At 35.0% G+C, this 25,516-nt stretch overlaps 1 protein-coding gene across 8 annotated transcripts in view; it reads left to right on the top strand.

Annotated features, from left to right (window-relative positions):
- Window positions 1-25,516, top strand: part of FAM172A (family with sequence similarity 172 member A) — a 262,527-nt gene that overhangs the window by 67,622 nt on the left and 169,389 nt on the right. For all 8 annotated transcript variants that reach the window (XR_007630537.1, XM_050329324.1, XM_050329323.1 and 5 more), the window contains one exon: window positions 2,509-2,700. Coding sequence is in view for 7 of the 8 variants with exons in the window: in XM_050329324.1 (XP_050185281.1) it covers window positions 2,509-2,700 (192 nt within the window). In the remaining variant the exon portion in view is untranslated. The remainder of the gene's footprint in view (window positions 1-2,508; window positions 2,701-25,516) is intronic.

The following is a 25,516-nucleotide window of genomic DNA, read 5'->3' on the forward strand; positions in this document are numbered from 1 at the left end:
AATGTCAATGTGGTATCATGGGTGTCAGTAAGATCAGATTTCAAGTGTAGTTTGATTTTACTCTGTATATTGAAAGCAGCTTTTCAAAATACTAACTAGTATGCTTCTGAAATAGTCTCTAGACTGGTACTTCTTTATTAGGTGATAACTCATTTGAGACAGAAGTCATATGGAAAAAGAAATTCAGTGTTTGAAAACTTTAAGAATGTCATAATATACATAGAGAGCTCACACTACATTTGTAAACCTTAAGGTGGTGGTGTTCACTGGGAAAAAAATCCAAGAAAAAGAAAATTAAGCAGTCATTTTAAACAGTAAATTATCAGCATAACTTCGATTTGACATGCCCAGCTACAGATTATTGGAATATTGTTCTCACATGTGAATAACAGTATTGAATGAAATAGTTAAAATAAACTAAAAAACATTTCATTGGATTTATTCAATTTGAATTTAAATAAAGAATTGGAAATCAGTGTTCTTGAGTAGGTCCAGAAGAGCAAGTGGCTAATAAATAGAAATTAAAATAGAAATTACTTTACACGGTCTCAGTATGTCCAGCTTTAAGTGGTATTCTATGTTGGTTTGTTAATAAAGTAAGTGACCATTATGTACATTCTTTAGTGAAAGCTGGATCTACTAAATTATTACTGTTTGAAGATAAATTAGCTTGACAAAAAGTTTCCACATGTGATTAATTGGGGGAAAATGTTGAAGAGTTATTGTTTTATGAGCTTAGTAGATATTTTTAGCTGTTAAAAATTAATTTATTTGCAGAAGTGTGAACTAGTTATTGTCTATATATGTCTATATATCTATATATGCAATCACATGCATATGATTGCTGAGTTGCTAGTATTTTCTATATACTACACAAGAATTTATTTATAAACATTAAAACAAACAGCCTAGTTATACGTTTGTCTGAAATGCAAATTCACAGTGTTTTTCATAATTATGATGTTGCAAATATTGAGTTTATGTGTAAAAGTCAATTACACCTTGCCAAGTACTATCTGAGATCCAGTGTTGACTTTTTACCGTGTTGACTTCTCAATCCGTGTTACCTTCTAAGGTATTAGTACTGCTGTTTCAGAAGCAGCAGCATGATCTGACTGTAGCCCCAAGTATAACACTTACTGTACTTAGGTATTCTAGATTTTTTTCAACAGAACGTATTCTTTACCTTATTTTCTACTTTCACACAAAGTGTGAAAGAAGATGAGTCTGTTTCCCAGTGCAGAAAGTACAAACTGATGCACATGAGATGTTACTTCATTTTTGAGCAAGGAATAAGATCTTCAGTGGTATGGCAGATACTGAAGAGAGATATGACCATTCTTCCACTTGGGAATTCCTTTTGTTCAAGAAGACTCATTCACTACATTAAAAAAAATTTGGTAGGACTTGCATTAAAAAAAATCTGGAGATTCATGCAGAAATATTTTTTCCTCTGTTAAGGGTGGTTATGACTATGTACACATGTATGGGAAAAAATTAACATAATCCAATTAGCCATTCCTTCTTTCTCAACATGAGGGTCATATCCTGATCTGTCTTACTTCACTGTTGCAGAGCCTGTTCCTAGCAGCCGTATAGTTAGCCTGTGGGGGTGGAGGGGTGTGAAATACAGTAGGATTCAGAGATTTGCCTGTTTTGTTCTTCCTTCTCCATGTAGAAAGGGAAGAATGAGTAGACATGAGATTTTTTTTGCCCTTGTGGTGTTCACACCAACACAGTCCTTTTGTCTTGAGACTTGCTAAACCAAGTGTAAAAACTTCAGTATTTATTGAACAAAAGGTGTTGCTTTACTCTCTTATGGACAAAATGTGGTATTAGGTTATGATTTACTGAATTTTGAAGCTGATTGTTGGTCTGTTTCTATGGCAAAGTAGCTAAGTATTGACCCAGGTGCAGGACTTTTAATGAAGCTATTATTTAGATCCAAATTGGGTTTCTATATTTTATTAGGCCTATCCTATTAGATTTGTAATAGACAGATTTACAATACTGGTTCCTACGTGGCTAATTTGGTATATATATTGAGGTGGCTGATTTGGAACTCTCTGGGATTTTTTTTTTTTATTATTATTATGTAAGAATTTCATTGTTGCTTCAGGCATATTGGAGGTGAGAAATTCCTTGATCCCTTCCCCTCCCAACTGTTCGTTTATGGACTTCCTATCCTTCCAGTAAATTTCTGTACACAACTGATGTTTCAAAGCTAAAGCACGCTTTTTACCCCTTTTCTGTTTTAAATTTCTCTTGGATTACTCTTCTAAAATGCAGTATGTTTTTATGTTTCAAAGTTACATTGCACAAATACTAGCTTTTACTTTATTTTTATTTAATACTTGGCAGACATTAGTCCTTATAACATGCATTCAAATGCGAGTTGTTAAACTGTGAATGTTTTTATATCGATGTGGTAGATAACTTTATAACTGCAGATGTTTTTTTAAAGATTTTTTGTTAATGGATTAAAGTGTATGTTGTCTGTAATTGCAGGTTGATGCAACTGAGAGTGAACCAAAGAGCTTTATCTTTATGAGTGAAGATGCACTAATAAATCCTGACAAGCTCCTGGTCCTAATTCATGGTAATGGTGTTGTCAGAGCCGGTCAGTGGGCTAGGAGACTTATAATTAATGAAGATCTGGACAGTGGCACACAGATACCGTATATAAAGAGAGCTATTGGGGTAAGTAGAAGTGAATGTATGTGTAAAGGTTATGTGTGCTTATGGATATGTCTGCGTACTGTATATGAAGAACAGTAAATCTGTGATGTTTCGAGTTTTTAATCAGTGTTTCATATTTTAATATCTGATCATTTTATTTTTGATGGCAATTCTTGTTTGCTTTTATTGGAAGTGTTTTCTAGTGGAACCAAATTTCTCTCTTACAGTGGTGGCACTGCCATATAGTTTAATATGGCAGATAACGTGACAAGAGCCCTTAGCAGTTGATGAGATGCAATAGAAGGCACTACAGAAATTTGTTATGAAGTGTTTTCCTTTATAATTCATTAAGTTTCTACATATTCTCACTTAACATCTGTTGTAATCTCATGATAACATGAGCTTTCATGATAACAGCAGGTTTTTTTGCTAGGCTTGTACTGAATTTATTAGAGGCAGTCTTTTTCAGTTTTGTTCTAAATACTGATTCATTCTGATTCATACTACTTATCAATACTTGACAGTAGAAAACATTTACATTTTATGGGCACTATTTTGTTACATTTACATCTGTTTGAGAGGCAATGGACAATCTATGTTTTTAACATTGGGACTTTGTAGGTGTAATTAATCACTTACCCCTCCTACCTAAATAAAACTGCCTATAAAGAGCCTATTTAAGACTCATTATTTCTATTATATTTACCAATTTAAGCTAATGTGCTGCTATAAATATCAGTGTTGTCACTGTTATTGTTTCACATTTGCTGAATGAAGTTTCAATTTTTTGCAGTTGTCTTTAAAGTCTAGGAAATGGCTTTCTTCTTTTTTTTCTATTTTTTCCAATGATGGTAAGGAAGAAAACATATAAAATATTAGTTGTTTTATATATTTTATATAAGTATATTTTATATAATAAATATAAGTTATTTTTTGTTTGTATTACCCATTATCAAAGTACCAGAGTACACTTCATGTGAAAAAGAAATGTATGCTTGTGGAGTGAGACTTACCTTCTTCTAACATAAAGTTTTTTATTAATTTTAAATCAATACTCAGAGACAGAACAAAAAGTAGTTTAAGATTACTAAGAACAGTATAAGTGTATGGTAGGTCCAGTATAGGACCTCTAGTGCAGGTTCCAAAACCTTTCTCAAAAAACCTAAGTAGCTATAGCTACTTAAATTTTTGTAGCAGTGCTTACATACTTGCATTTTTGTTCTTTCCTAGAGATTTCTGCTGTCTTGGTAACACGAGAGACTGAGTATTTAAAACTAGGCTCCTAAGCTTAAATTAACAGCTAATTTTTAAGGGTATTTCTAGTAGAGCAGAGTTATACTTCCTTTTGCTGTTTTTTTATTTTTATTTATTTTGTGCAGTGATTGTGCCAGTGTGACAGATACCAGACTTCTGTTCTCTCAAATCATTATTATACTTAAAACTAGATTATTTATTTCTGCATTTTGAATGCTTCTTAAAAAAATACACTGGGAAAACCCCCAAATATTTGATGAAAAAGTATTTTTAAAAAAATGTAATCACTAGATCACATTGGGGCATCCAACTTTATGTTCTTATCTTTGAGTTTTCTCTTAATACAGTTTTTAAATTAGTAGCTTTCTTTAGTTCAGTAATTCCAGCTGTTGTAAAACACACTCTTCTCTTTTTGTGCATCTTAAAATTCTGGTAAATGTACTACATGTTTAGAACATATATTATTTGCAATGATTTTTTTTCATGCAAAATGAAGATTAGATTGTATTCAATTGTGTTTTGATCAATTACATCATTAAGTGCATTACTATTCTTTTTGTATCTTGTAATCACTGTAGTGGGAATTGGTTGTATTTCTGACTAGATAAGACAATATTATATGAAAGTTGGATCCCACTGAGGGTATTTAGAATCATTAGGTTATGACTAAAAAGAGAATACAAATAGATACATGCTGATATCTTCCTCTGATGAAATGAAATTAGCTAGCCTAGACGATAAATGGCCTGAATAAAAACTGTGGTAACTCTTCATGCAACATAGCCAGTTTGAAGTAAGGAATTATTTTCCTTGATCTTCCTGTGTTTCTTCTAAGAAGAGGTCTCATCCTTGAATGAAACCAGCAGACCTTATCAAAGCATAAGATTACACTGCTGATAACAAGAGAACATGGGATTTTTTTTTTAATAGACTTCTGTGAATTTCAAGTGGATAATGGTATCTAGGATTTGAAAATTCAGCTGATCTGTTGTGAATTTTAAATACATGCAGGCTTTGTAGGCACCTTAAAACATCTGCTGAAGACTAGGTTTTAGTTTAAAAATTAAAAATTACAGAAATACTGTTTAAATGTCTCATGTGCAGTAACTAGTTCAGAAATATCTGCTTTTCTTAAAATGAAACCAAATGGAGAAAAAAAAAAAAAACTTTAAGAAGGCCAAACCCATACCATTTTCTCTGCTGCTTTTCTCTTGCTTCTCGTTTCAGTTCATTTCTTGGAAAAACTGAAAACAGAGATGTAACAGCTGAAGTAATCAGTGAGCAGTGGATTGAGCAGGATGAACTGATACTTCTAAGCATGAAGTTAAGGAAAGAGTAGAAACTATTTCTCTATGATACAACTTTTGAGGAAAAGAGTTAAGAAATCTTGCTTTTCTCTTAGAGGTTGTATAGAGTATGGAATGTACAGGCTTAAAATTTATCATGCTTCTATTATTTTGGGGATGTTAAACATTGTAAAGAAAAGATTCAAAGAGAAATATCCTGGTGAGAATTCAAGTAGCTAGAAATGTGTTTCTGATTTTAATCTGTGTGTTTCCTGTGGGTAATGCTTCTGCTTCCATGTGTTACGTCAAGTTCTGTTGTGTAGATTTGATCTTTTGTGTAAGAAGTTTTGGGAGAAGTTGACAACCGTTTATGTGAAGAGGTAACATTATTGTGTTAATCTGAGTATTCAAACTTGGTAGTGTGGAAGAGATGTTGAAATATGAAAGAAGAGAACAAATAAGTGACTAGACAGAGAACAGATTGTAGGAAATGGGGGAGGGAGAAAAGTGTATACAGTGTGAGAAACAGATCTGTATAAATACATTAAAATGCTGTAGGACAAAACCTGTTTTAGAAAAACAAGTACGAAAAAGACAAATCTGATAATAAAGCAGTAAAACTGTAACAAAAGCTTGATTAAAATAAAATAAATGCTTATTATAAAGGTGTTTTGAAGCTAAAAAGCTGGCAATTTCCTATAATTGCTGAAACTTTCTGCAGTGGAAAATACTGATTTTTGACAGAGGCACTAGTCTCACACACAAGAGACTGCACTTCAAGTTCCTCCTCCTGGAATGAGGGAATATTCCACTGATATGAGAATTCTGCACTGAAAACATTCCACTTCTTTTTTTTTATTTAAAAAGTAAATGAAATAAACAAATAAATAAAGTGTAGATTAGAAGAGTAATTTTAGTCTGTCTCTTTTATATTTTACCTAAGTGGTTTGTCTGCTGTCAGTACAATCAGGCTCTTATTAGATCACTTATTATTTAGTCAAACATCCAATAACTGAAGCAGCACCAGGAGAAGACGGTGAGACAGAGGTAAATTCTTCAATTCAGTGATGAGGGCATTAACTTGGGAAGTCGAGAATTAAGGGTTTATGTTCCTAGTTTCACAGTAGCAGTTGAAGGGTTCCCATGTTCCCTATGTTGGAGAAGGATAAGTTGATGAACTTATGGAGGAAAGTAGTTCCTTGGGGAAACAGGGGCCCAGATTATCTTGGTTTGGACATTGTGAAGAATTGTGGAGTACTTTTATCACTGATACTTCTCCTCTAGGGAATAAAGAAGACATCAACTTACTGCACAAGTAAAAAGAAATTGTTGGATGTTTTCTGTGTCTTTGTAAATACAGTAAATTTGTTACCTAAGACAGCTGTGGTCCCAAGGTTGCTAAAAAAATTCAACCATAGCAACTGTCACTTATTTGATTTTTTAAAAAATCAAATTTAAAAAACCTTCTAAGAATGTTAAGGTGTCTTTGATATTTTTATTATTATTTAAAGGAGACTTAATATTTGACACAGACCAGACAAATAGGTTCTTCAAAGAACCTGGACAGGTTTTTCAGGAGGAATTCAGTAGCACCTGAAAACCTGACATTACCTGAACAAACAAACAAACAAAAGATTTACATGCGATGGATATTCACCATGGAATATTTCTTTAATGACTGATAAAATACGATTTTCAGCTTCGGTTTTCTGTTGTGTTTATCTTAATTTTTTTTACAATTTCTGTTCTTAAAAAGATTTCTGATCATAATATTGGATTTAAGCACTTAATATTATTCATTTGTACAAAACTGTCAGGTTGGCAATATTTACTAAGAGTTGGTGAGGGTTATTACTTTCCTCAGCATGCGGTAGGATGTCATTAGTTTTGTTAGTCAGTTGAATGAAACAACAAAGTCATTCAGTGTAACAGCAGTAAATTTCCCCACCATAACTTTTGTGTGATTTTGGAGTGTTAATGGTTAGTATCTAGTACAGTAACACATGCTATTCTGTATTTTGTCTTTCTATTTTGTAAAAATCAGTCAGTTTCAACAGTGGATATTTACATATTGTTGCCCAGAAATTATGCTTTGTTTAAACTACACTAACAAAAATTCTTGGTAAAAAACTTTTCAGTCTCGCTTTTAATCATAGAATATCTTGTTAGACAAGCATCATCTTTGTTCTCTCTTATAGTTTACACATGCTTAGCATAGTTTCAATAAGATGGGTAAGTGACACTTTCTGGAAAAAAAGAACAGCTGACATTTCACTGCAATTACTGTTCTGCCATGGAATACTACTATTTATATACCTTTTATGTCTTGTAAGTATATTGTTGCAGAAAGATGTTAAAATACCTCATTTATTTATTAGTAGTCAATTACAGTGCCACAGCAATCATAAGATTATTTGGATATTCTAATATATTTCTGAACCTTACATTTTCACTAAAATGGGCAGTAATTTGCTATATTGTTTTATTGTACATTGTATATTTTCTAATACTGCTTTTCTGATTCTGATATATGTATTTGGTTTATTCATTCTGTTAGACTGTAGAACTAACACTGCTTGTAAATTCCTACTTAGCAGAGAAAACTTGTCCTACTTTTGTGCTGATTATACTAAAAGTTATAGGTGGTTGGATGACCTTTTGAGATCTTTCTAAAAACATAAACGCAAATCACAGTGTATTATTAAATAATTTGTCTCATATAATTGGCTTAAAATCCACCATACTCTGGACAGAAAATTTAAAAAGTAGTATATTTAATTCCTTCAATAACATTTTTTGAGGAATTGATAATTTTTCACATACTGATCACCAAGCAGATAGAAGGAAAATTTACGTAGTTGACAGCAATATTAATTGATCACAAAATACACAACAATATGTGATAAGATGTGCGGGAGTTAAAATATTGTCAGAAATTCAAGAAAAGGTTAAAAGCTTAGGCTAATACTGAACTGACAGGGTATAAAGCCCACACCAGCCCCCATGCCAGCAGAGGAAAACAGTGAGATGACAGCTCTACTGTTTGGAGAAGGGTTGCTAACGACAGCTTATTCCTTTATGATTTCAACTCTTGACAGAAGACAGGTTCGCTTGTTGCATCATGGCAGATGTATCATTACCTTCTGGCCCTGTCATGACTGAACTGGAAAAAAAACCCACATGCAGTTCTGAAAATTCCTTTGGGATTAGTGCATCCTTTCTAAGATATATGTTACCATTGTTGTATTAATTGTGTGTATTACATTCTTACAGTTTTCTGTGCTACATAATTTGATAATGTAGAGATACTTACAAGTTGCTTTGTCTTCCTCTATTCTCCTGGCTGTCATGTTTTAGAGCCTTGTAGCACCTTGTGTTAGTTTATTCTTACTTTGTCACTGACCTAAGAAAATCACTGTTCGAAATACAGGTATTTGAATAAATGTGGCTGGAAAATAACTTTTTTCTCCCTCCCAAACTATTTCAGCAGTTTTTAATTGGCTAAATATGGGGTTACGAACGCACAGTGAATATTTAAAATAGTCACCGTCATTTTAAGAAAAAAATTTAATATGAGTTTAAATAGCCTTTTTATCATATGTATATTGATATTCTCCCTTTCAACCACCACCACCCTTTCCCCCCCCTTCAACTTGTTGGATACCCAACAGAGACTCTTGAGACTTAAAAAAGAGTAAGAAGGGGTGTGGATTTTTGAAAGTATGTCAAAAGCCTTGGGGTTTGGGTATGATCGGAATTTCAATAGAGGTTGAGATGAGTTTAAATGCATAGAAGGAGAACATAAAAATCTTATTTAATTTCTGTCATGTTGTTCTTTTTTTAGTCACTCTGATGTCTTTTTCAAATCTGCTTTTCTCTCAAGCTTTGTGGTACTATATCCAAGATCTGGGCTTTTTCCTCTTTGTATTTCGTTTTAACTGCTGATCCCTTTTCTGTGGTGCTTCTGCCTTTAATATCAGCTGAAGCGGTCTGAATTGCTGAATCAAAGCCATTTTGGGAGAGAGACAGTGTTTAAGATTGTGCAGGGTGAGATTCTCTGGGTAGAAGGTAACACTTCCTGCAGTTATAATCAATGCACTTGACACTTTCAAAGGCAGGAGAAACCATGACTTGCTCAGGGGTTAAACTTTTTAAATAACTTCTCTTGGGAAAAATACCATCAATAAAATAGAATAATTAGTTGAAGATACTCGAGTAGCCTAGGTTTGAAAAGAAAATATTGTAGATAGGTCAGGTTTACATTTCTATTGTATTTCCCTCCCTTTTGTTTTTTAAACTATTAGCTTTTGTTTAAATGTGTGCAGTATTACAAAATCAATCTACTTCAAAAGTAATGTCATTTACTTAAGACAGTGCTTTAATTTTGTGATCTTATTGTCCGTGTAGTTCAGTAATTGTAAGAATAGAGATTAAATTCAACATAAAAATATAACTTTAGATTTACTAGCTTTCTTGTTTCCTAAAAAAGATTTATTTTGCAAATAATGATTTTAGCTAACAGAAAACACTTGCAACTGAACCTTACTAAATAAGGTTAAATGGTAGTATACATTAAGAAATTTTAAAATTTAGGTCTGAAGAGTTATGTGAACATTCAGTATATCATGGTGCTCAGCACAGGGGCTAACAAATATTATTCTGATCTTGTTCCAGGGTGCTAGGTTATACATCTGTGTTTGTGGGGGGTTAAAACCAATCCTTTTCTGTATCATTGTATTTACTGTAATCTTTCAGTAAATTGTAACTTTGACTTATCATCTCTCTTGAGTTAGGTTCATTTCTCCCACCAGTTTACTTTTAAACCAGCACATATGACTGACATAGCTGAGTTTATTTGGTCAGGAGCATTCTGCATAACTGCATACAGTTACCAGACTGTAGCAAGAAAGTATGCAGTAGTCTCAGGTCCAGCAACCTAACTACTATTTCTGTGTGAAATTTTGTGGATCAGCAAGTTGGCTGTGGAACTGTGACTTTTTAATTGCTCAGAAATTGTAATGGGCCTTTTGCTGTTGTGTTATGTATCTTCAGTTTATTGTTTATTTTAAATTTGTGATATGGGTATTATTTGTAAGATCAATGGGTAAATACATACTAGCATGATTGTCGTTGGAAATACAAATATTTGTAGCTTGGATTTTGCTCTATACAGGCCGTTCTACAAGAATCTTTTTTAGAAGAAAAGAAAGTTGTAATCCTGCATTGTTATTATTCAGAGAATTCAGATCTGTGGAAGTGTCATAGCTTTGTGGTTATTTATCTCTGAGTACAGTACCTACGAAAAACATTTTAATTTGGCTAATTTTCTAAAGGAATTGTATCTGTTATTTCAATGTGGCATCATCCAGTAAAGTTGTGGTAAGGTAGTACCTGAGCTCAAACAATGCAGAGTGCCTTCACAGGATGGAAACTTTGCTGGGTTTTATTTTCATGTATAAGAAATTTTGCATATAAGTGCATTTTTGTGATCATGGAATAAAGGTTTTAAAATACCTTTCATGGTTCTTTCCGGCAACATTTTCTGTTTTGGTGATCTCGTCAATGAATGTGTGAATACATATTTTTGGGAGTGGCACCAAGCCAAGTCAAATCACAGAATCATTAAGGTTGGAAAAGACCTTTAAGATCGTTGAATCCAACTGTTAACCCAGCACTGCCAAGTTCACTGCTGTACCATGTTCCTAAGTGCCACATCTCCATATCTTTAAATGCCTCCAGGGATGGTGATGCCGCTGCTGTCCTGGGCAGCCTGTGCCAGGCTTTGACAACCCTTCCCATGAAGACATTTTTCTCTATATCCAGTCTAAGCTGTCCCTGGCACAACTTGAGGCCATTTACTCTCATCTGATCACTTGTTGCCTGGGAGAAGAGGCTGACCCTCAAGCTGACTACAGCCTCCTTTCAGGTAGTTGTAGAAATTGACGTGATGTCCCCTGAGCCTCCTTTCTCTCCAGGCTAAACAACCCCACCTCCCTTAGTTGCTCATAAGATTTGTGCTCCAGACCCTTCCCAAGCTCTGTTGCCCTTGTGGGGACATGCAACAGCACTGTGCACTTGAACTTTTTGAAATGCCATTTTAAGAGGAATAATAATTACTTATGAAAATGCTTTCATATAGTACAGAATGACCTGTTGTTATTGGTTGACATATTCATCTTAAGTCATTAGCTTAATTTCGCTTATGAAAGGCTTCAGTGGCCAGCACCTTTGTTCTATTCATTCAGGAGCACATTAATTCAGGAATGAAAAATATGCATGCCTGGTTTTTATATTCTTTAAAGAAATTTAATCACTATAATTTAAAAATATTTAATGCCTATTTAAAAATATTAAAACTGGCCTTTGTCTTATTTATCATATGTACCAATGGTTAAATTATTGCCTAACTAATCTTAATGCATGGTAATTTGTAAATTGTATTCTTTAAAATACATGTCATAGAATCAGTATTACATGTATGTCAATATAGGTATGGAATATGTATGTGTTCAGTATTACACTAAATTGCCAATACCCTGTTGATTTTTCAAATGAATCAGTACTTAAATTACTTAACAATTCAATGGGGAGATAAACACTTCCTTATTCATACCATGAAATGCATATTTGAATGAAATTATGCTTTGCTTACTGTGTATTGAGCTGGAAAATATTAACTTTAATCCATAGGAATTCAAATGAAAAATTGATATGCTTCGTCATTAAGTAGTTTAGTAGTGTTCTAATAATGCACATTGATGCTTCAGGTAATAAGAAAAGGGATATGACAAAGACTTCGTTATGCAGATTTGCTCAGGATGGTAACCTTTTGAAAATACATAGATCTTTAGAATGATATATGTTCCTTTTGATCAAAAACTTTTAAAAGTTTAATAATTCTGTTAGAACAAATTGAAACTGTGGGTGATTGAAATTAACAAATTATAACATCAAAAAAACCTGAGAGTGAGGTATGTAGTAGGTCATTTGCTGCTGCAGGCATTTTCTCTCCCTTCAGGATGTGCTTGTTTAGTTTCTCTCACTTCGTGCCTGTGGCACTCTGTGGTGAAATTCAGACGTGTTCTTCTCCTTCAAGGAATCTGTAGGGTGGTAGATAACTTACGCAAAATTAATAAATGGTATTGCTTTTCTTATTATCACCCATCCCAGACAATTCACTTTGTGCTCCCTCTTCAGAAGAGTTGAGTTGCACAGAATTTACATTTTAAAAAATGTATGTTTTTGCATAGAATTAAACAGTCAGTTTATGCATAATATGGTGAAATATGTCATTAGGAAAATGGAATTTTTCAATTTTCAGTGATTTCTTTAGAGAAAAAAAATGGAATGGTGTTAATACCTTATGTTGATTTAACCTTTTCAAACCTGAAAATTACTGAGAATTTTTAAGCATATGAAAGTATAGGGGATTTTTATGTAAGTTTTGTTTATAATTTTGGCCTTGTGAATTTAGTTCCCTTTCATCTCAGCGACATTTAAGGAGTAAACCTGTTTTGAGGCTATTCAGCTGGATGATTATTTTTGGGGAAGGCCAGGTGTACCGACTTGCTTATTCACAACCATTTGTTGTAGCATTCATCATTCATTCATTCATGGCTAGGCTTTGCAAATGAAGATTTGAGAAGGGCTCTACCCACGCTTGCTACAAGCGCGCTGATGGCTAAAAAGGCCAATGCGAGATAGACAAGTCCGGTTGCAGAAGGCACAGCAGAAAGACTCCCCAGGTGATACAGACGAGACGCGATTCTTTCTGTGTTGTCTTTTCTCCTCGAGAGTGATCCTGTGTGTGTTCTCAAAAGCTGCAGCAGCGTTATAGATGGTGTGTCTCCAGGCCTCCCGATTGGAGGCCAGGGTAGACCAATGGTGGTGATCAATATGGCCAAGGCTGAGGGATTGTTCCAGGCAGTCCTTGGATCTCCTCTTCGGGGCTGCTCTCTTGAGGCAGCCAGTGGCAAGTTCCCCATAGAGCACAATCTTAGGGAGGCGGTAGTCCTGCATCCTGGAGACGTGCCCTGCCCAGTGCAGCTGTGTTCTCAGCAGCATGGCCACAGTGCTCGTGACTGCTGCCTGTTCAAGGACAGATGTGTTGGTCACACAGTCAGTCCAGTGGATGTTTAGGATTGTACGGAGGCAGCGCTGATGGAAGCGTTCTAAGAGACGCTTGTTGTAGCATATTGCAGTGCTAATCCTCTTAGGAAAAGGAGAGATTGGAAGTGATAGCTTAACCTGTTTTATTGTGTACTGCATGCAGCCTCCACCTCTGCTGTGGCAAAGGCAGTGAGACTTCAGATTGCTTTGGAGGATAGAACAGATAATTAGGCTTGGGTGTAAATAATTGCTGGTACATGAAGTAAAACAACGTAGTTTTTTTGTGTGTTTTTTTTGTTGTTGTTGGTTTTGTTTTTGGTTTTTGTGTGTGTGTGTGTTGTTTTGGGGTTTTTTTGGTAGTAATTAATTTTAATTGTTCTTTTAGCTGTGAAAGACAGAGTTGCACTTAATAGTGCCGTGGTCTTAGCCTGTTTTTTGCTTCTGAATGCCTAAGCCAAAGAAATGTAACGGTATTGAATATTATCATTTATTGTAAAGTTTTCTTCCCAGAAGTTTGTCATAGATTTGAAAAGAGACTGCAGTTTTAAGCTTTCCTTGAGAACAGATATACTTAGCTAATAAGTAAAGGTTCTTTTTACCCTAAAAATCATTTGAAAAGTATCAGCAGAAAATGTTCATGGTGCTTCAGTGCACAGGTGATTGAATTTCTGCTGACCCTTGGTACCTGAGCCTGTGTTTTGAATCCCAACTGTTCCTCCAGCGTTAGGAGTAATGTGATTGAGTCTTCTGGAATGAGTTCCTGAATGCTGATAACAGGAGGCTTTTCCATGAAGTACAGAAACTACTCATGTGGAATATGCACCTTCCACATCACGCATGATTGAGATCAGATACAGTATTTTCCAGACTTGACAGCCCTGGTTCGTGAACAGTGATATTTATACTGAATTTGGGACTGTCTGAGTGCTGATATTCAACTGATACCATCTGATGATAAAAAAAAGTGATTCTGAGTTCCATTCTAATAATACAATGTTGTTATTGTCAAATACTGAAAAGTTATTTCTAACAGCTGATTAAAATAACATTTATTAATTAAGACCTCACATTGAAGCAAATATTTACTGGCTTTGATTATATAAGCAGTGTCAAAAGAGTGTCATTAATATAGTTTTTTTATTAATATTGGCATTTTTCATATTTTATTCATAGTATTTATATTCACCATGTTAGATCAGTATTTCGTTTTGCCTCATTTTGAAACAGATCTTAAAATAACACTATCCAGCTATTTTTGATTCAGATTAATCCCCCCTCATCCCATACCATGTGTTGACCTTCTCTACCTATGTTGTCCTGTAAGATTTTCTGTACATTTCATTTATTTTTCTAAATGTAGTTTCATACAGGTGTGGAACATTTCAGGACAGGAGAGTAGTGGGAGCTTTAGATAAAAAGTATGTGCAATTGACTGAGCTATTCAAATAAATACCTTCCATCTCAGATAAATAAGAAATACTTCAGTGTTTTTGTGGTGAAAATGAAGGGCTCACTTCTAGCCCTCACTTCTACTTATATGTATCAATTTGGTTTTTTGGAGAGTTTATTTAGGATTTGACAAGAACTCCAATATGAAATCATCTGTAAGACAATCAAAATAAGTATTTGCTACTTTGACTTCTTGCCAGTTTCATCCAATAAGATTTTGAAAATGTGGGTGATTGAAATTAACAAATTATAACATGTGTCAAGTACTTTTTTTTTCTCTTTGAGAGGTTAATTGAAAATGTAACCAACAGTATTTTTTACCTTATTTCTACTTCTCGCGCTAATATTTTCATTGTGTGATCATTTTACATTTGTAGTTTCTTTTTTAGCCTTTTTCTTTCTAGTTTGTGTTTTTCAATTTAAAACTGTTGCTTTCTGAAGTGCCTCTGTGTGTGTATAAATATGCAGGTGTATACATGCGCGCGTAGATAAACGTAAGTGCATCTTAATTATCTGGTTGATTGTAACTTTTCAATTTTATAAACGTTAATATAAGATGTGGTGCATCCAGGTAAAATCATAGTTAATTTCTTATGTCTTCTGTGTTTGGAAGCTGCACATGCATTTCATTCTTTGGAAATGCTGATTATGTTTTACAGCACTGAAAAAGTCCTGTTTCATGTTACTGTTTTCTTTTAACCTGGTAATTTATTAGATAGTAAAAAGGAGATGTATTGACTATTTCTCAAAGATAATAGTACTTCAAATGTCATACATATGGACTTGCATTGTGATTTAATTTGCAGTACCTTGTTGTACATTGCTGTTTTTTCCTCTGGAAATGACTTAGTGAATGACTTCCTAAGTAAAGAACTCATTAGGAATAGGTAATAATTCTGTAAAACCAAAAGATACATAAGAATTACTTCTAAGTAAAGAACTTTAAAAAAAGGAAGTCTCTTGTTTGAGGGGCAGTTAAAGCTGTTACATTAATTGATTGTGGTGTGCTAATGGCAAGGCAGTACATGGCTCTGAACCTCTCAAGAATAATGGGATTTACAAACTTCACCAGCTATCACATGCAGTGTGCTGAATGGGAACTCGCAGAGAAGGATGGTGAGGACATTGTCATAAAGGTTAGTAGGAAAGCAGACAGCCTCATGTAATACCTTGTAGCAATTGTGAGATACAAAGAGACATAAAGAATCAGTTTGTGAATAAAGTTGCTTCTCCAGAGGTTATAAAAATTAGGTTGTCAAATGAAGGGCAAGTTTAAGAAGTTTGAAACTAAAGAGTATATTTTTCACTCATGAGAGAACACATGAATGGGCATGGCTTCTATCCCTTGTAGATGGAAAAGATAGGAACTCACTTTATCAGGTAATAGCACTATAAAACCAGAAGAAAGAGGAAATGAAGGGTCATAGAACAGCAGAGCCTAGGGAAAGGTCAGTGGGGGAAAACAAGAAATCCTTACATTTCAGGGGGAATTTAATGCAACCTGTCCAGATGCAGTTGTAACCTGTCAATGCAGACAGAAATAGAGTTAAGAAGTGTGGTCCTTGATTGACCAAAATAATCAGCATTGAGAGCAGTGCTGCCTTCTCAGGTGACTTTGGGTGTTGCTGCCCAGTGGCTGGCATTGCCTATTGGAAGGAGCAGGAAGAAAGGCAGAGCTCTGGAGAGACAAAACGGGAGCTAAGAGAGCTATGGCCAGTTGGCTGGGTGACATGAACAGACAGACTCTTAAGACGCCTGCAGACCCAGCAAGGGATTACATTTAGAAAGCCTTTGCTGTGCTTGGTACTGTCTTTTATGGATGGCATCCAAACTGTAGATGTTGAAACTAGCAGGGGTCATAGTCTGTAAAGACAAAAGTCTACTGTTGTTAGGATGGTGCCATGAAGAGATAACCTGCTCTTTCCGTGGTCAGTGTTTCTTAATCAAAATACTTCAACTTTTGGCAGGGCTGTTTAGATTTTTAAATTTTTGACTGCAGAAAAATCTTTTAAAATGTTGAGATGAAAGAGAAATGTTCTTTGGCTAGAGTCTGTCTTTCTGACTGGCTCTGAAGAATGACTGTGCTTAGACCGTTTTGATATAATGACAGCAAATCTGAAACTGAATCAGATTCTTATTTCAAATACATTGTTTTAATTATTTTCCTGAATGATGTTAACATTTTTAGGGAGATTACAGCAAAGGTGGGACAATTCACTTTGCTCATTGCAGTGCTTGTGCATAGCCCCACTTCTGAGAAACTCTCAGAGGGAAGAAAAAAGGAATTAAACACATTTCACATGTAGTGGTCACTGAGGTGCAGTAACAGGTGCAGGGAATTTATTCCTCTTACACCAGCTATTTGAAAAATCTGTGCCAATCCCCAAAATTATACTCCTTTCTCCTGACACCCTGGCCAGTGTCTCAATGTTGATAATATTTTCAATATACCAATTTAGTTAAACAAAAACTGTGGGTGTTAATAGGAAAACATGCACTTTTTTTTGTTGTGGGGTTGTTTTGGGGTTTTTTTTTTTCATTTTTCTCTCAAGAATCTGTAGTTCACCCATCTGTAGTGTTACACAGTTTGCTCTGTCTCATGGAAAAGAACACTGAATACTAATGATATCTGAAAAGGTCTGGTTTATTTCTTCTACACATATTAAAGCAGAAGCTGAAATTTCTAGATTCCATTATGAAAATACATTTTTTGTTATGCAGAATCTGAAAAAAAGAATATTTCCAGTGGAAGGTTATGTGTCATGGGATATTAATCTTAAAAAGAGACAGGATTGTTTAGAAGTAATATACTTTTTTGAGTTTCTTTGGGTTAAACTGTGAAACAGCTTTCCATTCCCAAAGAACAACATCCATCTTTTTGTCTAGGTAGCTGTAAACATTCAGGGGATACTGAAATGGGCCAGCAGTGAAAGTGGAACAGTCTGTTTGCCGTTGACTATGTGCCATTTTGGTGAAATAGGGTAGCTCTGAAATGGCTTGAAGATTTGCTGTGGCCAATTTTGTGAAAGAGTGTAAGGGAAACAGCAATAGTATGCAAAAGCTACCGAAGGACTGAAGTTCTGGTTTCCTCAGTATATTTTTATATGCACAGTTTCTGGATGTAGATTTGCTTTAGTTTGTAGCCATTCATTTTTTCATGCTTTGATATCATTCCTTATGAGTGATTCTTAATTTTTTTTTTCCATTGCCTGGTGCTTAGCTAAAGAAGATTTACTTTTTCTTAGAGACATAATATCTTATTTTTGAGAAATATGCTTTTACAGGGAAATGAATAGACTATGGTGATGTTATGTATTTGAGCAAACTGAAGATCAGTTGTAAAAAATGAACTGTGCAAAGGAAGAATCTAGTCCTACTTTCTTTCATATCAGACTATTCACTTCATGCACTAGGAAGGTATGCATTTATAGTGCTTACTTTTGCATTGCATACTGTTTGACTTGCATCATTTTAAGTTACTCCTTGAAAATTCCTACTAGTACTTTGGGAATTATAGGTATTAATAATAACTAATATAGCAGTTCTGAGTAACATTTATAGTATTCACAAATGAGAGTCATTACAGTATAACTAGGTTTTTTCCCCTCTTTGTTTTTAACCATGTCTCTAAGTAGTGTGTGGCTAAGACTACAGGAGTACACAGGTGGAACTTGTATATGTTCTTGTAAATGTGTAGTGCACCAAATATATGTAATATGAGACTTATTTTTATTTCCATCACTTCAAGGTTTTATTTTAACTCTTTGATCTGTCTCCTCCTATGTCACAGATAAAAAAAACACCTTCTAACAACTTCATTTGTGTATAAAACAGCATTAGTTTATATACGGTGGATACTAATAGAAAATACTGAAAGTTTTGAGGAAATTTTTTTGACCTTCAAAGTACATAGCCCTGACTTGTGGGGGTATGCAAACCTCTACTTTCCTTACGTTTCTTGAAAGACTAGGAAAATATTCCTTCCTGAAAAAAGCATGTGACCATGCAACCAAGCAATAATCTCCACCTTTCAAACCCTGAGAAGATACTGCTTTTCTAGCATGTCACTTGAGCCATGCACACAGACCTTTAAAGGTTTGTTTGCCATTGCACAGGCAGAAATCTTTCAGAGGGATAATTTTGCAGCAACTGAACAGCTCTGGGTTTTTTTCTCACATGTTTGTTCAGGCAGAATTTGCTATTTGTGTTAGTGTCAATGAACTATGTAGAAACGAAAGAGATTTTTCTTTCCCCTATTTGATTTGTAAGCTATTTGTTCTGATTTAGATTAAAAGGTTAAGAAATCCAATTTTAGTTTCTGTGAGAAATGTTCCCACAAAATGTTCACACTCTAGCATCTCTTGTGTTTGGTTTATGAACATTTTTGCTTAACTGAGCTTCCAAACTGGCTAAAAACCCGTTGGTGTTCCATGAGTTTTCAGTCCCCTTTTCTAATGCAAAGAGAGGGACAGCATTGAACAAAACCTATAAGCATAGTTACAGAAATAAACTGTTGTTCACAAGTATATGCTATATTCATTTTTTTCAAGGAGATTTGGACCTCAAGACTCAGTTCTTTCAGGTGAATGCGCAGTTTTGTTGTTTTGCATCTTGTTTATGCATGAGGACCTAGTGATGAATATTCTCTAGTGGCACTGACCTGCATGGTTATCTGTCTTCCTTTAAGAGAAGGGCTGGAGTTTTTAGTGGAATTCCAACTCCTGACAAACCATGTTGCCAGACTGTGTTCAGTTTCTCTTGAGTATATCCTCGTTCTTTTTAGACCCTGATTGCCTGTCTCTGTAGGTTATTAAACTTGTGATGTCAGTTTGTACTTAGTTTTTTCATGCAGAGTTAAACTATATGTAGTTAGCCTTTATTAACTGTGGGGTTTATGCTAACATGTACCATGCATGATGCTTCATCCTTTTTGTATCTAAACGTATTTTAGTAAACATTACAAATCCTTTCTTGAAGGTAAAATATAGAGGCAAAGTAAGTTAAGCAATTTTTTGACACTGAAGAAGTATCAAAGCCAAAGGTAGATTTCAAGTCATTTTGCTCTATTTAGCTTAATTAAACCAAGTTCCCCATCTAAATGGTGATATCTTGCATATTTTATTTCTTGGCAAAATTTCACTGTTTTTAACTTGCCTGCTGTACAATGGTGAAGACTGTCGACCTGTGTGGTAAGGCTGCTCTAGCTATGGTTTTGTCAGAAACTTATTCCCTGGGTATTAGAGTTTATCTCCTAGATTAGCCTCTGTCTCATGGATTTACAGGTTAATAGATATTCTAATCATATTAATTATTTTTATAACCAAATTATGAATCTCTTAATTTATAATGTTCTACCACTGTTCCCGTGACTTGCAATTTCCTATTAGAATTTTTTAAATCTGGGCTTTTCACATTGAAAGGACATTGCTCACAAGGGCAAATGTGGATGTTCAGTTTTACTTAGAAATAAGCTGTACTAAACTCTGGTGCTCAACTGAAAAATAATGTCTTTGTGTGAAATTGACCTTCCCTTGTGAAGCTGTCACTGTCCCCATAGGCTTGGACTGCTCAGTGCTGTGGCACTTTCCTCGTTCTTTCCTTGAGGAGAGTAGGTTGAGTTGTTCTGTTGATCATTTTGTGTCTGGAGGCCTTTCCCACTCCGCTCAATTTTGTTGTACCACTGAATGGGACTATGGTAATGCTTGGGCTTTGTGTCTCTCTCATTGTCTTTCTAAGGGATAGAAATGTCAGGCATAGAGAACCAGCCCCAAACTGTGACCCCTGTAACATTCCCCTTCAACTGATTGACATTCAGGCAGCTGCTGGAAGAAACCCCCACCATTCAGAGGTTGGTGTACTTGCTGAGCGAGTTCCCCAGTGTCAATCCTGTTAGCCCAATTGCCATGTGCTGGGAATGGTGGCCTTTTAACACGAGATTAAACATTCTGCACCTGCCACAGATATGGTGCTTCCCCTTTGCCTCTACAACGTGTCACCTTGAAGGATTGTAGGGCTGGTGCTTTCCAATTACAGAGGCAGCTTTTGTCTTGTTAGGATTCCCAGAATGCTTTGTACCACTACTCTTCTTGCTTACTTTTTTTGTTGTTGATTTTGTTTGTTTGTTTGTTTTTTGTATAAACCCAGTTTAGCCCAAGTGTGGTAAAATTAATTTTTTTTACAAATGTTAGCTTTTGGTACTTCACTTAGAAACTTAAACAGTAACATCAAATTTGTCTTAAAATAGATATGGATGATTTCTCTTAGTACAAATGTGCCAGTAAAAGAAAGTAAAAAACTAGAAAAAGTACTGACAGTGAAAAGGATGAGGAAGAGTGCTCAAATTCTTAATGTACCAAAATAATTTTCTTGCAGTTTGAGTAATTATAGCCTTATCATGTGAGAGTTAAGATCATATTATTATTATTATTTATTGTTCTCATTCTTGTATAAGCACTTTACCACTTTGTTTTGAACATTTCCCTTTCTTTGTGTCTTAAAATTTTTTACTGTTACAATGTAGTATTTATAGAAGTAGCTAAAGATTGTGTATGGACCCTGCCTTTTCTACCTCTTTCCGCTTTGGAACCTGTAGCTAGAAGAGAGCATTCAGTGCTGAGAAACAGGCTTGAAAGGGGACTTTGAAAATTCTTCTTAAAAGTGGTACTGTGTCAGGCACGATGCTCTTAGATTGCTCCTATGTGTGCTCTAGTCATAGAGGTCTCAGTGTGGCTGACTTGAATGTGGGGATGGCAGTGATACTTCATCATAAATGTAGGTGATTGCATATCTGGCCTGAAGATTTTCTGATTTTGCATACTGGTGATGATGTTTCCAGTTATTGGAAGTTATCCATCCAATGCTGACTTGCATTGCGTGTCGGCAATTCATTTTACTAAATTAATCATAATGTTGTGCACTATTTTAATGGTGAAGTGTTAAATGTTCTGTCTTTTAAAATCTCGTCATTGTTGGTGAGGTAAAAATTTGTGTATAATTTTTTCCCAAATATTATCACACTTCTACAGTGCAAGTACTTGTATGTATATGTATATTTAAACTAAGTAAATGAATTTTGGAATATTCATCCTGTTAACAAGTGAACACTGGACCATTGTTTATCAAATTCTATTCTTTAATAGCTGTCTGGCATTCACTCTTTTTTTTTAATATCGTTGCATTTAGTAACTAAAATTAGTTCTAAACAGATGTATAGATTCTCTATGTGAAATGGAATGGAGCTGGTTTGCTTGATAATGCTTTGGGCATAGCCAAAAGAGCTCGAAAGTTCAGTAAAGTTTGTCAGAAATGCTGGAAAGTCAAACAGACAAAAGACTGTTTACACAATGCTGCCATTTGTATCTGGTTACAGTTGAGAGAAGAGTCTCACCTTTTACATCCATCATTTTCCTTTTTTAACATTTTATATAGCATTCAAGTATTTTGCTTTTTAAATTACTAAGTCCAAGTTGTCTTTTATCAGCAAAATTCACAAAGAATTTATTTTCATATTTTCAATTTATTATGCCTCTAACCTTAAAAAAAAAAATTAAAAATATAGGTGCTTGTTGTCTGGGTTTTTTTCTTGATCTGTGTATTTTATGTTTGCTTCCCATAAACTTCTGAGCTTTCTTTTTGAGCTGTGATTATTTCTGGTAATTGTAAAAGAATGGGTTTTTAAAAAAACGAATAGAAGGTGATTATGTTTGTAGTCCCTATAAACAATTAATAGTATTTTTAGAGCAAAAAACTTATAATAATTTGGACTGCAGCTATCTCTCTTAAAACAAATCTATAACCAGACTAAAGGGGTCATTGAATTAAAATGTACAGTATCCCTTTAAGTTCTGTTTGGTACAGGAATTTGTCATTCAGTTTTTACATTCTGTATAGATTACAAGCTAGATCAGCAGTTGCCATCCTTTGCATTTCACTCACTTGATGCTGTATGCTTCTGTGGTTTAAAAATTACTGCAAAAATTGCTGCTGTGTTCTGTTCCTGGACATCAGTCGCAAATTTTATAGACAATTCACTGTGCAAAAATTGTTTGCCTCTTAGATAAAAAAATCCTGAAGGGTAGAATGTGTCTGCCCAAAGCCAGAGTTTAGTTGAGCTAATCTGCAGAGATCTCCAAATCTCAAACCAAATGTTGTTAAAGAAATGCTGTAATCAGCAGCCACGTTCATAGAAAAATACTGCTCACTGTGAATAAAGGAAGTTATATTTTGTAGAAAGTCCAGATAAACAAAGATGAATAAAAGTTTTGGGTGATTAGTAGCTTTATTCTTAAGATTTAAAAGCCTGTTTTCCTTTTCAACTATTTATAAGAAATTCCAAACGAATTTAAAGAATAGTTTGGTGCAGCTCATGCAAGAAAATGAAAAGTCCAAATCTGCCAGTTTTGTAGGAGTTTGTGCAAGGCACAGTGCAGAAATGAGAGAGAACCCAAACCCAAGGAATAAAATTCTTCTGTTCTTCCTCTCTCCTCTATTCCCTGTTATTTACTGGATGATTAGTTGTATAATAAAAATTATGTTGATTTTATGTAAAAGTGTTTTGACTTGGAGATGTGGTAGATGAGAAAGGAAAAAAGGTACATGCTAGCAATTATTATGACAGTCTTAGTAGAAAACTACCTGTATAAAGTTTACACTGAGGAGATGTCCTGAACAATTTTCAAGAGATTATGTAGGAAATTGAGAGAAATAATTTGGCAAAACATTTCTGCTGTGATGGCCATGGATTTTCTCAGTGTTCTCACTTTTGTACTGAACGAGTGGATGCAAGTTTGAGGAGAACAGAAAAAAACCTATTCCAGGATGTAAACTTAACTTTTAACTGATTAGCCACAGTGTGTTTGGAATTGTGTATGTTTGGTCTTCAGATTAGCTATTGGGTATGAATATGATGTAATGCATAAATGAACAATGGTTATAATCTCACATCATATTCAAATATATTTCTCAAGAAGCCTATGGGAGGAGAGAGATGTAGCTTCTTACTAGTAAATTAAAAAACCTCTATTAAAGCAGTGTATTAAATAACAAAGAAAGGAAAACTAAATCTGTAATAACAGCAAACTATTTTTTCATCGGCCATTACAAGGACAAGAAAGAGGTGGAAGAAACAGCTTTTTGATAAGACAATGAATAAGGAGCTAAATTCACATCTGGGTCAATACCCAGTATTGGTTGATACTGGGGTTTGCTGAGGCCAATGGTATGAGGTTCAATAAGGTGAAGTGCCGGGTCCTTCACTCAGGTCACAACAATCCTATGCAGTGCTGCAGGCTGGGAGCAAAGCAGAAAAGACCTGGGAGTGCAGGTCAGCAGGAGCTGAACATAAGCCAGCAGTGTGAGCAGGTGGCCAAAAGGCCAACAGCATCCTGGCCTTTAGCAAAAATAGTGCGGCCAACCTCACCAGCACACACTGGTGAGGCTGTACCTCAAATCCTATGTTTAGTTTTGGAGCCCCCATGACAAGAAAGACATTTGCTGTGCTGGAGCAAGTCCAGTGAAGGGCAGCGGAGCTAGGGGAGGGTCTGGAGCGCAAATATGATGAAAAGCCGCTGAGGGAGCTGGGGCTCAGGGGGACTGTATCCCTCTCTAGAGCCACCTGAAAGAAGTTGTAACCAGGTGGGCATTAGTCTCTTCTCCCAGGTAGCAAGTGATAAGATGAAATGGAATAGCCTCAAGTTATGCCCAGGTAGGTTTAGTTTGTATATTAGGAAAAAATTCGTCACCAAAAATGTTATCAAGAGCCAACACAAGCTGCCCAGGGCAGTGGTGGAGTCATCATCCCTGGAGGGATTTAAAAGATGTATAGATGTGGCATTTCAGGACATGGTTTAGTGGTGGGCTTGGCAATACTGGGTTAACAGTTGGACTTGATAATCTTAGGGGTCTTTTCCAACCTAAGTGATTCTATGATTCTATAAATATAGTTAAAACCCAAATCTTTAGAGTATTTTAAGGAAACTCTGTTAACAGGAAGATGTACCTATAGCAAATAGGAATAATTATGCCTTTTTTCACCTAATTTGAGAGGCAATAAATGAATAAATGAGATCAGCTAGGTGACATTTGAAAATTTTCTTGTGAAGGATTAGAAAAAACTGAGGAAATAAGGAACATGTTATTAATTAGTATTTTAATACTAAATCCTGGATCTGGGCAGTATCTCTAATTGTGGGAATGTCCTGTGCAATGGGAACAGTCCAGAGATGTGATTTTGGGTGTGGAAAGTAATGGAAAGGATTAGAAGAATGTGTGTTGCCTTCATACGTAGATCTGATTACTAAATGTGCAAATTACTTGATTGTGATGTATTACTTGAAGTGATTTTCTTACTTAAGTGGGCATATGACAGAAGTTTGTTTAATTAGGAGTAAATGAAAAAGTTAAAATAACCTGGCTATCAGAGTGCAATGAGGGGAGGCTTCAAAATAAGTAGAATGAGTGAGGACAGTATTGTAGGAGAACTAGGAAGAGAGAAGTCAGAAGATGGGAAGCTGTTATTCAAGTAGTAAAAGCAGGAGTGAGTTGTGTCAGGTTGATTTTTATGGTGATAGATAGAAGAATGGTATTTTGGATTGATAGGATGGCCCAAAATACCAGCTTGTAGGTAGTCAAAGTCTTTCAGAGGATAGATAAAAGGACTGAACACATTTTCATGATCATCTGAAGGTGATGCTGCAGCTTTAGTGATTTCGACTTCATTCGTTCTTGAAAAGTGCATTAAT

Source organism: Myiozetetes cayanensis, unplaced genomic scaffold (genome assembly GCF_022539395.1).
Source record: "Myiozetetes cayanensis isolate MyiCay16 unplaced genomic scaffold, myiCay2020 scf4, whole genome shotgun sequence".
Taxonomy (NCBI): Eukaryota; Metazoa; Chordata; class Aves; order Passeriformes; family Tyrannidae; genus Myiozetetes; species Myiozetetes cayanensis.